Source organism: Saprolegnia diclina, assembly GCF_000281045.1.
Source record: "Saprolegnia diclina VS20 unplaced genomic scaffold supercont1.36, whole genome shotgun sequence".
NCBI lineage: Eukaryota > Oomycota > Saprolegniomycetes > Saprolegniales > Saprolegniaceae > Saprolegnia > Saprolegnia diclina.
Genome location: NW_008246103.1, coordinates 307,842 through 324,115, shown reverse-complemented (window position 1 = coordinate 324,115; position 16,274 = coordinate 307,842). Strand labels below are relative to the sequence as shown.

Sequence of the window (16,274 nt, the reverse complement as noted above, 5' to 3'; positions counted from 1 at the left end):
GCAGGGCCGCAGTGGTGGGCGTAGCGAATTGCTGGGTGCGTTTATCCATCCCTACGTATATCGCCGCGCAATTGCAGGGCGAAACGCGGCGAGGGCCAAATTACCCAACCAAACGCATTTTGGGGAGCCTGCCGTGGACTTGGACTCTACGGAAGCTTTGAGAACGATGACGACGACCAACAGTCGACGATGCCGGCGTCACGACGAGCGGGCAGCATTCCAAGTTTGCGCTGGGTCCGGGTGCAGAGCGCCAACCGGTTTGGCCATGCGGTTTGGCGGTGGTGGACGTTTGTAACCGTCTCGAACCGGTTCCACGCGCCGGTTGTTCTTGCATTCGGCATTTTGTTTGCGGCATATGCCACGTTGCAGTAGATACCGCGAAGGGGCGCCGGCCTTCTTGGCGCAGTCGAGCAATCATGCCCTTTGGCACAGCGCTGCGGTCGCCATCGGGCTCGGAGCGCGACTTTGCCGCTGGAGCGTACGAGTATGAGCCCGAGCTGCCGCGGCCAAGCAAGCGGGCGCCGGCCAAGGCACCGCCACTCGCGACCAGCACGACCGCGCTCATCACCAAGATCCGCAAGCAGGCCAAAGAGCTCAGCGAGCTCCACGAAGAGCTTGCAACCAAGGACAAGCTCATCGAGAAGCTGCGCAGCGCCAAGATGAGCGGGCAGGTTATTGTGCAAGGCGAGCGCCAGCGCATCAAGTCGAAGGAGGCCGAGGCCGACGAGTGGAAGCTCAAGTTTGAGCGCGAGCAAAAGCGGTGCGAAGCCGCGCTGCGGCGCATCAAGGATCTCAAATCGACATTCAACAACACTTCATCTTCGCCTACGACGCCAGCACCATATTCGCCGGTCTCCTTTGAGCGTTGGGCGACCTCGTTGCTGATATGTGGTCGTGTAGGCCAAGTCGGTGGCTTCGTCCTCCGAGGCCTCGGACGACCCGGACCAGCGCAACTACATTCGAATCCTCGAAGATGCTGTGCGCATCAAGGCCGACGAGCTCAACATTAGCGGCCACGCCGAGCTGCTCCTCGTTCTCGCCGAGCTCCGGCACACAACGTCGACCCAAGATGAAGCGCTGAAGCTCAAGGATGCCCGTATTAGTGAGCTCGAACGCTTGCAGTCGGTACGAGTATTCGGCTGCTATCACTTCTTATATCATATAACGAGCAACTAGGGCCCCGAGGCGCCAAATGCCAAAGAGCAAAGCGATGCGATCATGGACTATGCACACTCGCTCTCCGACAAGCAGAAGACCATGGCCTCCCACGTACTACGTCAACCCTAACCACGATCTTTGCGATTTCCTAGTCACGGAGGCGGTGTAGACTGCCGAGCTTAGCCAGCAAGTGACCAAGCTGCGTGAGGACCTCGCCGCGTCACAGGCCGAATTGCGCAAGGTCGCCGACCAGTACAACGCGCTCTTGACCGACTACGACGCGACGCAAGCCGCCTTGGCTGTAGCCTCGCATGCGCGCACCGCGGTCGAACAAACAAACAAGGATAACGAAGCGCGGCTTGCAGCGTTTGAAGCCGCAGCGGACGGCCAAGCGAATACTTTGCACGAGCTCAAGGCGCTTCAAGACGAGTTGCTCCAGAGCATCAGCGAGGCGCAGACGCGCGAACGCAGCGCGCAACAGTCCTTGCACGACCTCCGCGCGGAGCTTCAGTCGGCCATCGCCGCCAAAGACGACACGGACCGTCGCAGTGCGCGGCTGCATGAGAGTGTAGCTTACCTGGAACAGGACAATGCCACCCTCCGAGATGACGTCGCAGCGCTGCGCCAGTCGTACCAAACGCTCCAAGCGGCCAAGGTAGCGTGGCTCATTCATGTTGTCTACTTCGAGTGCGCTGACCATATGCATCTGGTGTAGACCGCGCTGCAGACCGAACTCGATGAGATGCGTGCGTTTGAAGCGTCCTTTGGGGACCTCTCGGCCGTGCGCAAGGGGTACGCGGATGTCACCGAGACCGCGCGCAAGCTCCGCACTGATTTGCACACGATCGACCAGTTTGTGTCGCACGCGCCACGGCTTGACGTCTCGTCGTCCGCGGGCAGCCACGGCTCGTTTCTCGAGTGGTTTCTTGTTGGGGATCTGGTCGGCCGCGTCGCGCTACTCGAACAGCGTCGGTTGCCGCCACCTTTTCTCGAGCGCCTACCCAAGCTCGCGGCCTATCTGCACGAGATCTACAATAGCGTCTCCAATGTTGTCTCGCACGTCGCCCAGATGGAAGCGTCGTGGGCACGGGAGAAGTTCAACCTCGTAGCGGCCCGCGATGCGTTTGACGCGTCAGCCACTTTGATGCAGAACGAGCTCGGCATGATGCAGACGTGGAACGCACAGCTCCACGACGACTGTCAACAGGTACCACACGTCATCCTTCCTGGCCCACCCTAGCGCATGCCATGGAGCGTAGAAGCACCGTCGCCTGGTCGAGATCGAGCAGCGTCTCAGCGTCGCCGATGCGCTTGTGGCTGAAACGAGCGCACGATCAAATGAACTCCAAGACCAACTCAACGAGAGCCAAGATGCATTGGTGCAGCTACGTCTGCAGGTCGAGACGGACGCGACGCAGGTACCCGCCATTGAGGTCCTTTCTCGACTAAATTTGGTGGTCGTAGAAGCACGTGCAAGAGGAAGAGCTGCATTGCCTGAGAGAGCAAGTCGCAGACATGGCCGAGCGCGTGGCGGCAGCGTCGGCCAGCACCGCTGCCATCACACGCGAGCGAGACGAAGCGCGAAGCGCCCTCGAGCAGCTGCGGGCGGCGCTCGCAACGGCGCAGTGTGACGTCGACGAAGCCCGCGCCGCGCACGACGCACTGAGTGCGACGGCGGACCGTCTTCGCGTCGAGAAGATCGACCTCGAGGCTTCGCTGGGCACGCTAACGTCGCGTCTGCACGAGGTTTTTGTATCGATTTGTCGTCCATGGTATCAATTTGAAACATTGATAGATCGAGGCGTCGCTGGAAACCACGTCGGCGACCCTGCACGAGAAGCGCGGACAGCTCGAGACGACAAAGACTCATGTCCATTCGCTTCAAAATGCGATTTGGGACATGTACATCGTGCTCAAGCCGCGGCTCCCGGCTTTGACACCGCCGCCACACGACGCCCTCGAGGTCGTACGCAGCCTTCCGACGGCCATCGATGCTCTCGTGGAAGCCGAGGTGAAGGCGTCGTCGACGGTGGCGCTCAAGCAGTCACTCTTGCAGCACTGTGAGAGCGTCGACTACGCCGAGCCCTCGCTCTCGCTCGTGCGTGAACTTCAGCGAGACCTCGCACAGACCCAAGACGAGAACCAGGCAAGTTCAGTCGTCCAATACTGGTGTCCAACCTATTGCAATTACCAGACGCTCAAGATGCAGCTTTCCGGCGCGCGTGCCGATGCGTGGGGCTCGCATCGACCCGAGACCCCAATAGTCTTAGCCCCAGCACCCGAAGAAGACCGGCGCGCTACCGTTGCGGCCAGCTTGCGCAAGAAGCTCACGCCCCACGAACTGCAGCGGCTACACGCCAAGCCACCGCCACCCACCACCAAGGTTCGTACGAGGAAATGCGAACAGGTTGGCCAACGTAGAAATGTAGACACCGCGACTGGACTCGCAAGCGCTGGCCGAAGCCTACGTGCTGCAGTCCAAGAACGCGTCGCTCGAGGAGCAGCTGCATCGCCTGCACTCGGCCTTTGCGTCCTTTCGCACCGATATGTAGAAAGACATGCAGCAGATCGATACACAGGATGCTTAAGCAGTGGTTGTCGCTTCGTCTTGGGCCTTGCGCCGCAGGTACTCGTCGCGCTCGGCGCGCTTGATGGCGCGGATCTCGGCTTCGTTGCGAGCAACAATGTCATCTAATACGTGGCGTGAGCCGGCATGCCGATGGAAGGCGTGACATACAGAAGCCCGTCTTGACCATGAAGACCTCCATGCCCATGCCAATGACAAAGCACGCGGGCACGAGCTTCTTGAGGAGCGGCGTGAGCGACGCCTTGGGCACGACCGGGGCCATCCCAACGTTCGTTCAAAAATGGTGCAAGGCCATTGGCCTGTTATTGGCTCCGTTTGGTTGGTCTTTTATTCTATTTTTGTGCGATGCCATTGGCTGAGACCACGCATTTAAGCCAATCAAGTCGTCGCACGCCGATCGCAACATGCTGCAGCGCCGACCGATCGGTGCCGAGACCCACTGCATCAAGATCCAAGTACGACCCGGCGCTGCGATGGCACTTGACTAGCGCGTGCTAGTAGGCGGCGTACCGGGGTTGGCGCGTGCGGCGGCTTCTTCTGCACGACGTGCGCGATGCATTCGCCCAGATCGTGCGCGAGCTCGAGACGGACAGCTTGACACACCTCTTACTGCAGTGCGACGCCACGACAATTGCATGGCCGTCGACGCGCCTTTGCTACCCGCGCTTCACAGCTGGCCTCGTCACGTCGTATGCTATCCAGCGTCGTGATGTGTTGCTTGATGTCTCGATGGTAGGCCGCCTGTCCGAGCGACCACGCAAGCGATCGAGTCTCTGGACGACGTAAAGGCCACCGCGCCACCACGAGAGCCAATGGTAGAGGTATTGCGACCGAAAGCGCTTGCAGCTGAGTTGCTCGTCGAGCCACCGATGCAGCTGATCAAGGTGGCGCCGTATACAGCCTCGGCCGTGTCGGCAATGACCAGCACCATCGTCCGTGTCCACAGAGAAGAGCCGGCCATCGAGAGCACGCCTGTGCACCTCGTCCATGCACCACAACCCGCGAGCATTGCACATCTTGACCGAGAGCAATGGACCCAAAGCGAGTCGCGTTGGACTGTCCATGCCTTATTGCAAATGGACCCGAAACATATTCAGGACGAGCTTCTGTGGGCAAAGGACGCTCTTCGCGAACGCATCGAGGTACTTGGCGTAATGTGCATACTCCATACGACATATTTGCCTAGTTTTTGCGGGCACGGTCCGCCGCCTCGGTGCTCTCTTCTGAACGACAAGATATCCCGTCCAAGACAACCTAACCACAGCCAATGTGTCATGGACAGCCCTTTGGCCATACATTGTTCTCGCATCTCTAGCATGTAGTAGCCCTTGCAGAGCTAACACGTCGCTTCGGGCTGCGGACGCATGCTGCGTTCGGGGCGCTGTTAGGACCACACAGTGCACACTTTAGCGGTTCGTGGAGATAATGATTAGGGATACTAGACGGGGATGGATCTCTCCGTGCGCAGCTCACTCCCAACGACCAAGTGCTGGTGCCAACTCCCACGCATTCAGGCGTAGCGCTACGTATGCGAAGTCTTTGTGTCATAATGAAGATAACGCGGAACACGTTTATATATATATATAGACGGGGAGGGGGGACATGGCGTCATCTTCGTAGACCAAATGGCACTCTTCGTCTTCGATATTTTCGCGAACGAAGTGCTGGCACGCATACAGGAGGACGGTGGGCGCGCCGAGGAAGAGCAAAATGCACGTGTAGTCGCCGCCGAGGTACGTCTGCGCGATCGTGTTGATGCCGTAGTTGAGCGAGCAAAGAAGAAAGCTGGCGGCCGTAATGAACGCCTGGAGCGTTCCGTAGAGCCGTGTGGGATAGCAAATCACTACAATAGAGCTCGTTGTCGCAGGTCAAAGAGCGAAGAAAGACGTACTGATGTAGGCGAATTGGAGGCTGTAGAGACTCGACTGCGCAATCGACATGAAGAGAAAGCCGAGGAGCTGGACTTCAAGCACCGGGACAAGCAACGTCAAGAGAAAGAGCTGCGTGAGGAGCAGACATCCACCAAAGACGCGGCGAAACCCGACAGTGTCAATGCAGTGGCCGACGATCGGGGCAAAGAGGAACGTGCTGTTGGAGACAAGCGGGAAGACATAGTTGATGTAGACATCGGCCTTGGCGACATCCGTCCCGGCCGTCTTGGCGATCATGCTGGGAATCGCGCCGCCCGTAAATGAAAAAACGAGCGAGAGCCATCCAAAAAAGAAGGCAAAGTGCCAGAGATCCCCGCTTTGAAGCGTGCGCTGGAGTCCCTCAAAGAGTAGCGTCGGCTTCTATGTCACGCGATAGTGTCATATTATGAGACTTCACCGTAGTTGAGCCAACATGGAGAGACAATATACCCGCGGACGAGGAATGTAGCAGCTCACACCCGGCACCCGCACGCGTTCTTTGGCCGAGTGGATGTTCTTCGCTGGATAAATAAGAAAGCAGACGCAAAAGCAAATTGCGACGAGGATGCTAGACATGACAATTATGTACATGTTGTACAGCGTGTTGTGGACGTACGCGTAACCTTCGAAAAAGTGGTGGCGCGTCATCCCTGGCAGTTTAAGGAGCATGTAGACATAAGCTACGATGAAAAATGTAGTTGAACGCTCCGATACCAAGGAAAAGAAGGTACCAGAGATGTTGAAGATGCTCGACATGATGCTGCACGGAATGCCTTGGGCGTCAAAGAGGTTGATTACTTGAAACGACGAGAGGAAGAGGCCCATGCCGCCCATGCCAATGAGGCCATACCCAACGATGATGCCGGCGCCATTGAGAACGCTCGAGTCGCCGACAGAGACGAGTACATTGCCAAGCATCGCGAGCTATAGCACTCATCAATATACATGTCGAAAGGTGGTATTACCAAGAGGCCGAGCAGCGCCGAGACGCGTGGGCCGATGATGTCGATGCTGAGCCCAAAGACAACGTTGGCGGCGCTTAAAAGGAGGAAGCTTGTCGAGTAGGTGTACTGGAGGCGAATCTCTTGCTCGGGGCACACGCCTGGCGAGTCGCAGAGCTCGTGCCACTGCTGCTCGGCCACGAGCGTCGTGTAAAATGGGCCAAACCTTAAGTACCTTGTGAGATCGATGCGCCGCATGCAAGAAACGCACCCGAGGATGAGGCCGCCCGAGCACAACGTCGTGAGCACGCAGCTAATGCAGAAGAGCACGCGGCGATCGATGGTATACGAGCCCGGGCGCGTCGGCGGCGAGAGCACGAGCGGCGGCGGCTGCATCGAGAGCGCGTCGCTGGTCGTTGGGATCGGCGACGAGACCCAGAGGTTGCTGGTCGAGAGCGACCGCTGCGAGCGGCCGAGCTGCAGGCGGGGCGGCGATCGCAGCTCGCGGAGGTCCAGCTTCGGGCTCATGCCAGCGTCCGGCCGTTTGGGTACTGTTACCTAATCAGCGGCAGCTATTTCGACGAGCCAATCAGCGCCGACGAGCCAAGGCCTTTTTCTGGGACATGCGGATGACTCAGTGAAAAAGCCTGGTTTTGTCCTCAGACTAGGATCTTCAAGGCCGAATTTCAATTTCGGGCGGATCGCACTGAAGATTTCAACAGCATGCGACGATGCCGAGGGTGGCTGCATCGCCAGCATGGCTCACAGCAGCAATGCAGTGCGTTTTACGTGCTTGGAGTTGGGAACACGAGACGTAAAGACGGCGGTTGGCCGCGAAGGAAGCCCGACGAAGGGCGTATCTGCGACATGCGTAATGACTCATTTCCTAAATTCGGCAAAGTCCGAAATGGATCTGAATCGTTGCCGCAGCGACTCACCAAAGTCGATCCGCCGGTTGAAAAATGACGTCGCTCAAACTACGCCCATTGATAGAGCACACTTGTGCGAGCTCAAAGTGCTTTGTCGCATCGTCAGACAAGGCGTACAGCCATCGCTACGACCTATTTTATTATATATGGCGTGCGCCATATCTACTATAAATAGCCATATTTAATCGAATCGGGAACCGACGCTCTGCAAGCTGTTGGTATTAATGTATTATTCGCTCTTCTGCCCCTGTGTTTTGACGATGACTCTACGTTGACATTTCCATTTGAGCTGCCCGAACGTTGGCGCGAAAAATTGCTCGATTGGGATGGTCCTTAACTCGGGAGCTGGTCAACACATTCACAACGACTAGACCGCAATTGAACACATATTGCGTGTGTTTGTGTGCACATTCTTGTGCCTCCTTTAAGAGTTGTCAAGCTGACACTTGGGACAGCGAAGCACAAAGCAGAGGAACGAAGCTAAGAAGAGGAAGAAGAAGAAGAGGGGGCACACGGGGAGCAAGCCAGAACGGAACCAAAACAGAAGTAAGCGACCGTGGGGTCCCCACGACCAATGACCCGGATTGTATTCAGGACATTACGGGACATTGTGGTGGCTTCCGCAGTGCAACGCAAACAACGCAGCGAGGGGAGAGCCATTTCCCATGAAGCAGGCAGTTGTATTGCATTACGCCACGAAGACAGATTCAGAACTGAGACTATGGAGGCCAGCGTTGTGGATAGAACGATAAGAACGATAGGCTGTGCCGGATGGGACCATCGTCAAGAGGTTCCATGAAGGGTCACAACCGTCAACGGTCGCTACCTGACATCATCTGTATATGGCACCGAGCCCAATCCTATCTACACCACACACAGACTCCCAGACTCTAGGCTACTCGCTTCCTGGAGTCATAACTCTCCAGCGACATACGCTTGCATTGGCCGGGCATGGCTTCACTACAACCCAGACACAACAACATACAAACTATTAGAGAGGTGGGCAAAACCTCCGAGTGGAGGGAAAACCCTAGCCTCAGGTGGGAAACCAATGAGAGAGGTTGGACAAAACCATCTAAGCGGACAAGCAACGAAGGTGTGTCATCTTCGTGTCGAGCCTCTCGAGGTGCTCTCTGGACAAGAATCAACACTTGACCAGTTACATAAATACCTCTCGTTGCAGCGGTTATAAAATAGGGATGGAGTTCGATACGATACTGGCGCGCTCAATAGAAGCGCGGGCCTGACCGACCGACGGGTGTGCGTTCAACGTGGTCCATGACACAGGTGACGCATGCCTTTGTGGTCGTTTTGCCCGTGATTTGGCGCGGGAGGGCGACCGGCATGCGAATCAAACACTGACTGCAGACAAGTTCTCCGCACACGCGGCAGTGGTGCTTGCGCCGAAAAGGATTGAACGACGCCTTGCAGAGGAGGCAGAATTGGCGCGAGTGGTTGGGTACCCACTCAAGAGGGCTCGCAAGCCGGTCGACGAGGAGCACATCGCAGGACGCCGAGTGACTCCGGCTCGTCATCGAAGTCGACGTCGACGACGACGAGAGCGACGAGCACGACGAAGCATTACTGCGCGACGACGGACATGGTGCGGTCTCGTCCAGCACGATAATGCACAGCAAGCAGACCTTGACGTCGTTTTTACCGGGCAGCGTCATCTCGACAGCTTCTCGGACAAGGCAGTTGGAGCAGGCGAGGTCGCCGCACTACAAGGCGTACACATGAGCTTGGCACCATGGATGATATTGACGCGTACGACGCGGCAGTGGTGCTTGCGGCGAAGGAGGTTAAAGCTGCGCGAGCACACGCGGCAGCTGTCGCGCTGCTCGTCGTCGACCCATTTGGTCGGGTGCATGACGTACTCGAGCGGCAGCACGTAGTTGCTCCGCGTTGGCTCCTTGATGGTCGCGTCGACTGCGGTCGCCATGGCAAATACGGAAATGCCAAGCCGTGCACACGTAGATCGGGGCAGAGAAAGGAGCTCAAGTGTGCATACTTTTGTTACCTGACCAGCCGTTCCGACCCGCCATATGACTGACCACCAAGCACACAAACAAGCGTGACGCCGCCGGTATCCTAGATGCTTGGTGCGCCATCGACGACACCATCTCCTAAAGTAACTTGCACGCGCTTGACACGTATATGAGCTGCGAGGGTCGAGGCGGCGGCTTACTAACAGCGCGACGACCTTCGACGGACGTCCGTGCAAAGATGCACCATCAGAAATCGGTGGCCACGAGCACACGCTGGAAAAATGATCGGCGGCGCCGCAAGGTGTGTGCTGGGTGAAGAAGGAGCCCTGTCCGCATCGTTCGAGGTGCGACGTGGGTTGGATCGGCAGGCGACTTGCAGACTGTACAGTACGAGTAGGAAGCTGCGGCCACGGAGATGGGTCGAGTAGAGGAGCGCAGTTCCAATCTCGACGTTGCTGTTCGGTGGCCGTGTCTGGGTGCTTCCAGCGACTGACCACCTCGTTCTTCGAACACGCCAACGAACGGTGCGCATGCGGTGATGCGCTGGTGGACGGCTCTGTCCGACCATAAAGCAAGTGTTTTCGCCATGATCGCAATCAATGACGCGCCATGCAAGGCGACGACATTGCTTTTTCGCCTTCACAAGTCGCCACCAGAGGCGCATCTTGCTTCAAGTAGTAGCAATGTACCTGCCGTACTAGGCCATCCCACTGCCGCGATGGCGCCAGTGTATCGCATGGCAGGGTCCTTTGCCGCTGCAAAGACAGCTCAGCAGGTGCCACGTCTATGTGGGCCGACTGGTGTGGCATCTTGGTCATCCGCTTCTTTGGATGACGAGACGTGGGGAGCGCTAAGCTTACAGTTGCCGGAACGACAAGGGCGCAAGGCGTGTCGTCGCACCAGCATCCATATTTGCCTGGAAAGCCATCCAACGACGCCATTTTCAAGAGCGACGAAGGGCCGTTCGGTAGCGCCAATGAACTGCGTGCTGCAAAATACATTCTAGCTACGAACGATGCCTTAGATATTGCAGGAAATGTCTACCCACTAAAGCACTTGGTGGGGAGTGCGTCAAAACTGCAATGTCGTGTTGCGATCGTCTATCACCTCTGGTAGATTCATGAAACAGAACCGTCGTGGAGGTGCTCCGAGCTGCAAGCGTAGCGGCACCGTTTAACCGACGTTCAAAGAACTTGCACCAGTAGTGGCTACACCGTGGTCGCCTTTGTAGAGACGACTTCAATGGCTTGAACTTTGATTGTCTGCAACGGCGTGTCGGCAAGCTCGTTTTTCCCCCGCGGCTTTTCGATACGAAACCTAGCTTCAGGTTGCAGAACATTGTCTGTCTTGGCGCTAAACCTAATAGTCGTAGACTGATAGACCCGACATGGACCAATCATGTGTGCCGTGTATACATCACGTTGGTGCTTTGCGGAACAAAAACGCGCGATTCAACGGACCAATCACAGCGCTTGGCGACGGGATGCTTGGTGGTTGTGCATTTGAAATCTCCAAAACCATCAGAGTGCAATAGAATTTGGGGACGGGAATATCTGGTCGTGTTTCGCATTTACATCACGTAAACTATTCAATCGCCACTCGTGACTTCCTCGCGACTGCCCGCGACCCACTCAAGACCCACCAAAGCCCGACCAACGACTTTCCGTGACTCCCTTGCGGCGACTTCGCTCCCAACAGTGTACTGGAATGCGACTTTCTCAGGTGCCTACAACGCTGTGTGAAACCATACTTTAGCTCCTACCACACGCCTAGCGAGCACTCGCACGTTGATGCATGCGTGCAACACAGCCACATCAAGGGACAAACTATGCTCCAATCACAGCATGGCAGTACACGACTCGATAGGCCCTTGATCGCTTTGGAGAAGCTGTTTCCTACTTCATGCTGCAAGAGGTCGTATCCAAGCAGGCGCAAGTGTACTATGAAACACAGTACAGTATCGACATCAACCATGGTGCGACTCCTGTCCAACTCGGGCGTGCCGCACGCACGCAGCGTGGACGACGCGTCCATTTTCTTCTTGGAACGTTCCCCACCTGGATTTCATTTGCGACATGTCGCAAAACGCACAAGTTGTCCATTACAGCGCCTGTCGCACGCAATGCAGTGAACCGATCGATGCGATCGAGACCGCTGAACGGGTGCCGATGTTTCGTAAGACGTGGGACGCACCGTCGGTTCTATGGGTGCACCCGTGCGTACAGGGTGCGACGCTCGCCAAGCGACGCTTTTGTTGGTTCTCCACGCAGCCCGGACCGTTTTTGGTCCATCAAGTGCCGATCTTCGCAATCACTGCGTGCCGCACGCTACGGGATACCCTTCCGAGAACGCTCCGACCGCTAGGATCCATCGTGTTGCACATCCTCGCGGGTTGAGAACCGAGTGCAATCGTTCGTGCCGTGCACCTCCCAATCGACAACTCGCCAATCACTTTTTCATTTTCCATTTTGAAACCACAGAGCGTGATCATGGTGATCGTATCTCGACCGACAGCGCTGGGTCTCTTGCTGCACACGGCGGTCGCGGCTGGTGCTCTCACCTGCACCCGCGATCCCTCCATCAAGAGCGCTGTTGGCAACTGGTGCATGTGTCAACCGTGCCATCTCTGCGAGTTTTCGCTTCTCAGAGGATGCCAGCCCATCGCGACGAACGCCATTTCGCTCTCGAACGGGTCGGACATGCCCTCCAAGCAGCCGATTACGGACCCGACTGCGTGGTTCCTCTCCGAAGCCGAGCTCACGCGCAGCCGCGGCGGTGTGTCCCGGACGTCGCTCGCGACAGCGACATCCGGCAACCTCGTCGACGTCTACCCGGACACGAGCAGCGCATTTGCAGCCATGCACGACGACGTCACGATCGCGAACGCGGCGTACTTTACGAGCTGGACGATGCACGACCTCCAGTACAAGCCGCAGGTCGACCCGTCCATCACCTTCAAGTCGACGTGGGGCAAAGCGATCGCCGAGCACAAGCTCAAGGTGCGCGGTCTCGTGTGGGAAAACCTCGTCGAGCTTGGCAACGTCACCGATATGTTTGCGTGGATGAACTCGCTACCGGCCGACGACGTCCAGCTCATGACCGACGACCGCGTCCCCGCCATCACAGGCTCACTGCATCAAAAGACGCTCTCACTCACGCAAGGCAAGCGCCTCTGGTCGTACGTCGGCGGCCTCGACGCGGGTCTCAACCGATGGGACACCAAGTACCACAACGAGACGGCGCTACGCGCGTCGGCGCATGTCGATGTGAGCAGCCACGGCTGGCTCGATGTCCACGCGCGCATTGACGGCCCCGGTGCCGTCGACATCCTCGGCAACTTTCTTGATCGGTGGAACGATCCCGCGCACCCAAGTGCCGCGTGGGGGCCCCCGCTCGTGAACCCCCCCGTGCCCCTCCAGGCATCGTGGAACGTGCCCCGGGACGTGATTGCGCCGGCGTCGATTCTTGACAGCGTGACCATCGATACGGCCGCCGGTCCCCACGACGTCCAGGTCCTCCGCACGTTTAGCTGCAAGTACAAGGGCTACAAGTCGTTTGCCCCGAAGGGCGAGTCGTCGATCCTCGCAGGCCGCATCAAGGCGATTCGGAACGCCAAGAACTACATTTACATTGAAGACCAGTACTTTGTCCACGTGCCCGAGCTCCTCGACGAGCTGCTCAAGGTCCTGCCGCGTATCCAGCGCCTCGTCATCTTCACGGTCACGCCGGAAGGCAGCGAGGCCGCCGTCGGGTACCAAAAGTACCAGTTTGACATGATCGCGCCGCTGCTCGAGAAGTTTCCCAACAAGGTCCAGATCTACGTGCCGCGGCCGCACCTTGGAATCTACGTGCACTCCAAGTCGATGATCGTCGACGACGTCTACGTCTCGGTCGGCTCGAGCAACTGGAACGTCCGCAGCATGACGTCGGACGCTGAGATTGGTGCCAATGTCGTCGACACGACGCTTGTCCAAGACGGGTCGATCACGGTCGCCAAGCATGCGCGGGACTACCGCATCGCCAAGTTTAGCGAGCTGATTGGCTTTTCCGTCGACCTCGCCAAGCTGTCGTTTTTGGCCGCCGCCGACGCGCTCGAGGCGTACGCGACGTCGCCGACTGCGTGGATCCAGCCGTACCTGATCTACGAGAAGCCGTTCTGGGTCGTCTACACGGATATTCACAAGGACCTCATTGACGGCGATGGCCGGTGCCCGAACGCCAAGCTGGAAGATGGCGAGATCGACGTCGGTTGCAGCAACACGGACTGGCTCGCGAACCAAGCCCGCGTCACGCAAGTCACTTGTGCGTGCTTGGCCAAGGGCCTCACGATCTACAACTGCCCGGACCTCGACGACTACATGGTCCACGAACAAGCGGCGTTTGAATCGTCCATGAATTGGTGAGTGAACTTATCAACTATAAAAATGAATCACTTTTGTACATGCACACGTCGTCGACTCGACTGTCGGAGGTGTCGATGCGAAATTCTCTCGTCTGTCCTACCGGCGGTGCCGGAATTGTTCGAGTCGTGGGATCGAGCGGCAGCAAATGACGTCGATGTACCGACTCTCGATTTGAAGCGTTTAGTAAGTAAATGAATGAGGTTTACCCACGGGATGGATCTCTCCGTGCGCAGCTCACTCCCAACGACCAAGTGCTGGTGCCAACTCCCACGCATTCAGGCGTAGCGCTACGTATGCGAAGTCTTGGTGTCATAATGAAGATAACGCAGAACACGTTCATATATATATAAATAAATGAATTAGGTTATAGTTTGTTAGTCTCATACCAACTAACTTGAAGCAAAGGTTGTGACTGCAGAAGTTTTAACTGGTGGTAGAACCGGCCCAACTCTGCGTACATAGTGGCGCCGTTGACATGACACAACCTGGACGATGGCTCACTCGTCTTGGAAGGTTCAAGTTACGCCATGCCAATCGCGCTGCCAGGATGTTGTGATGACGATTGCAACACTGTATATTGTTGTGCTTTGTGGATACACAGTGTGGCGAGTGCCCTTGCTGTAGCATTCCCAGCACCTCGACGCAAAACGCGCTACGAGGCAACATCCTCGCCCAGGTGCAATGCACTGTATCGTACAGTGTAGTTGACACGCGCCGTGCGTGCGCCTTTGCTTCTCCACCTCTTTGCTTTGCATAGCCTGGGCGAGTTGTGTCTCGTCGAGTGATCCCGGGCACTGCCCACGCATCGCCGCAGTGGTACTGGAGGTTGCTTTGGCGTGCTGCTCGAACCTTCATCAATACAGATACATCGTCATGCATCATGGTTGATGCTAAGTCCTTTCACATCTGCAAGAGCAAGGCAACACGATGCGGCCTGGTCCCTTTCTAGCGACACGCACCGTGATCTCCATCAACGGCCACTGCACTTGAAGCACGGATCCACCCTTTCTGTTTGCATCCGCAATACCAACTTGTCTTTCTTTTGGCGTCTCGGCACGTGCGACGGTTGAGAGCGTGCGGGCCAACGCCAATCAGAGTCGAGCAGTCTGCATGCTCGTCCAAAGTCGGTCCAATCATGACCAACATCTGTTTTAATGTGGGCAGTTACACATCACGCCGGATGGACGGTGGCAGTGCTGCAGGTGTAGGTCTAGGCAATCATGGATACTACACGAGCACGCATGGATCACATCATCGTGCACGTCGCGTGCGCTGTGAGATTGGCCCAACAGCAAACTCCAACTCACTATCCAACTTTTTCTCGACTTGAAGAAACATGGTTCACGTGTGGTGCTATCTCAGCGCGTTCGCCGCGGCGACGGTCGTCTCGGGGTCGGTCACTTGCACGCGGGATTCGTCGATGATGAACGCGCTCAACAACTGGTGCATGTGTCGGCCGTGCCATCTCTGCGAGTTTTCGTTGCGCAAGGGGTGCCAGCCGCTGCCACTCCAGGCCACGACGACGTCGAACGGGTCCGAGATCGCACCGACGCAGCCAATTTTAGACTCGAACGCTTGGTTTTTGACCGAGGACGAGCTCACCAAGAGCCGTGGCGGCGTCGTGCGGTCGTCGCTCACGCCGTCCACATCCGGGAACCGTGTCCGTGTCTTCCCCGATACGAGCGCGGCGTTCGAGTCGATGCACACGGACGTCTTGTCGGCATCGTCGGCGTACTTTACGGGCTGGTCGGTCAACGACATTCCGTACATCCCGCAGATCGACCCGTCCGCAACGTTCAAGACAACGTGGGGCAAGGCCATCGAAGCCAACAAGCTCAAGGCGCACGGCCTTGTGTGGTCCAACCTCATCGACTTGGCCCAGGTCACCGACATTTTTGCGTGGATGAACTCGCATCCGTTGACCAACACGTCGTCGGTGCAGCTCATGACCGACAACCGGATTCCCGGGCCGTCCGGGTCGCTCCATCAAAAGAGCTTGATCGTCACGCGCGGCACCGAGCTCGCGGCGTACGTCGGCGGTCTCGACCAAGCGCTCGATCGCTGGGACACCAAGCACCACAACGTCTCGAGCCTTCGCGCGTCGGCCAAGATCCAAGTCGACTTTAACGGCTGGGTCGATGTCCACGCGCGCGTCAATGGCCCAGCGTCGACCGATATTCTCGGCAATTTTTTGGACCGATGGAACGACCCAGACCACCCGGGGTCGCCGCTGGGCAAGCCGTTTGTGTCGCCCCCGGCGCCGCTCCAGTCGTCGTGGAACGTACCTCAGAAAGAGATCGCCGCCGACGCCGTCTTGAGCGCCGTCGACGTCGATACCAGTGTCGGTACGCACGACGT

General features: G+C 57.4%; 7 protein-coding genes across 8 annotated transcripts in view; 4 read left to right on the top strand and 3 right to left on the bottom strand.

Annotated features, from left to right (window-relative positions):
* Positions 1-416: 416 nt before the first annotated feature.
* SDRG_10611 (hypothetical protein) lies at positions 417-3,710 on the top strand (the record flags this gene model as incomplete). The annotated part of the gene is made up of 10 exons (XM_008616608.1): positions 417-851; positions 901-1,125; positions 1,177-1,269; positions 1,328-1,813; positions 1,874-2,365; positions 2,418-2,576; positions 2,623-2,904; positions 2,954-3,304; positions 3,353-3,541; positions 3,588-3,710. 10 exons carry the CDS (start codon positions 417-419, stop codon positions 3,708-3,710), a joined length of 2,835 nt encoding a protein of 944 aa, XP_008614830.1.
* A 32-nt stretch (positions 3,711-3,742) lies between these two features.
* Positions 3,743-4,007, bottom strand: SDRG_10610 (hypothetical protein; the record flags this gene model as incomplete). The annotated part of the gene is made up of 2 exons (XM_008616607.1): positions 3,743-3,849; positions 3,896-4,007. 2 exons carry the CDS (start codon positions 4,005-4,007, stop codon positions 3,743-3,745), a joined length of 219 nt encoding a protein of 72 aa, XP_008614829.1.
* Positions 4,008-4,092: 85 nt separating this feature from the next.
* SDRG_10609 (hypothetical protein) lies at positions 4,093-5,104 on the top strand. Its single transcript, XM_008616606.1, has 4 exons — positions 4,093-4,200; positions 4,247-4,434; positions 4,482-4,887; positions 4,932-5,104. Exons 1-4 carry the CDS (start codon positions 4,150-4,152, stop codon positions 5,001-5,003), a joined length of 717 nt encoding a protein of 238 aa, XP_008614828.1. The 5' UTR covers positions 4,093-4,149; the 3' UTR covers positions 5,004-5,104.
* A 151-nt stretch (positions 5,105-5,255) lies between these two features.
* On the bottom strand, positions 5,256-7,137 carry SDRG_10608 (the record flags this gene model as incomplete). Of its 2 annotated transcripts, XM_008616605.1 has the most annotated exons (8): positions 6,868-7,137; positions 6,621-6,822; positions 6,387-6,579; positions 6,272-6,335; positions 6,106-6,223; positions 5,637-6,036; positions 5,335-5,588; positions 5,256-5,267 (listed from the first exon to the last, which is right to left on the bottom strand). In XM_008616605.1, exons 1-8 carry the CDS (start codon positions 7,122-7,124, stop codon positions 5,256-5,258), a joined length of 1,500 nt encoding a protein of 499 aa, XP_008614827.1. In that variant the 5' UTR covers positions 7,125-7,137. The 2 variants fall into 2 exon arrangements, with proteins under 2 accessions (XP_008614827.1, XP_008614826.1); XM_008616604.1 differs by having other exon boundaries at positions 6,106-6,335.
* Positions 7,138-8,625: 1,488 nt separating this feature from the next.
* On the bottom strand, positions 8,626-9,537 carry SDRG_10607 (hypothetical protein). Its single transcript, XM_008616603.1, has 2 exons — positions 9,297-9,537; positions 8,626-9,246 (listed from the first exon to the last, which is right to left on the bottom strand). The coding sequence occupies exons 1-2, from the start codon at positions 9,465-9,467 to the stop codon at positions 8,752-8,754; spliced, it is 666 nt and encodes a 221-aa protein (XP_008614825.1). The 5' UTR covers positions 9,468-9,537; the 3' UTR covers positions 8,626-8,751.
* A 2,445-nt stretch (positions 9,538-11,982) lies between these two features.
* Positions 11,983-13,961, top strand: SDRG_10606 (hypothetical protein). Its single transcript, XM_008616602.1, has one exon. The coding sequence runs from the start codon at positions 12,003-12,005 to the stop codon at positions 13,914-13,916; it is 1,914 nt and encodes a 637-aa protein (XP_008614824.1). The 5' UTR covers positions 11,983-12,002; the 3' UTR covers positions 13,917-13,961.
* Positions 13,962-15,252: 1,291 nt separating this feature from the next.
* The window catches only part of SDRG_10605 (hypothetical protein), a gene marked incomplete at both ends in the record, with an annotated part of 2,011 nt that continues 989 nt past the window's right edge, over positions 15,253-16,274 (top strand). The window contains one exon of the mRNA XM_008616601.1: positions 15,253-16,261. Coding sequence (XP_008614823.1) covers positions 15,253-16,261 — 1,009 coding nt within the window. The remainder of the gene's footprint in view (positions 16,262-16,274) is intronic.

What these genes read in the sequence shown, in the direction of transcription:
- SDRG_10609 (XM_008616606.1), top strand. Translation starts at nt 4,150, where the DNA reads ATGCTGCAGCGCCGACCGATCGGTGCCGAGACCCACTGCATCAAGATC. An exon ending in CCCACTGCATCAAGATCCAA is followed by an intron (nt 4,201 to 4,246) that starts GTACGACCCGGC and finishes GCGTGCTAGTAG; the next exon opens with GCGGCGTACCGGGGTTGGCG. An exon ending in ACAGCTGGCCTCGTCACGTC is followed by an intron (nt 4,435 to 4,481) that starts GTATGCTATCCA and finishes TCTCGATGGTAG; the next exon opens with GCCGCCTGTCCGAGCGACCA.
- SDRG_10607 (XM_008616603.1), bottom strand. Translation starts at nt 9,467, where the DNA reads ATGGCGACCGCAGTCGACGCGACCATCAAGGAGCCAACGCGGAGCAAC. An exon ending in GCAAGCACCACTGCCGCGTC is followed by an intron (nt 9,247 to 9,296) that starts GTACGCGTCAAT and finishes TACGCCTTGTAG; the next exon opens with TGCGGCGACCTCGCCTGCTC.
- SDRG_10606 (XM_008616602.1), top strand. Translation starts at nt 12,003, where the DNA reads ATGGTGATCGTATCTCGACCGACAGCGCTGGGTCTCTTGCTGCACACG.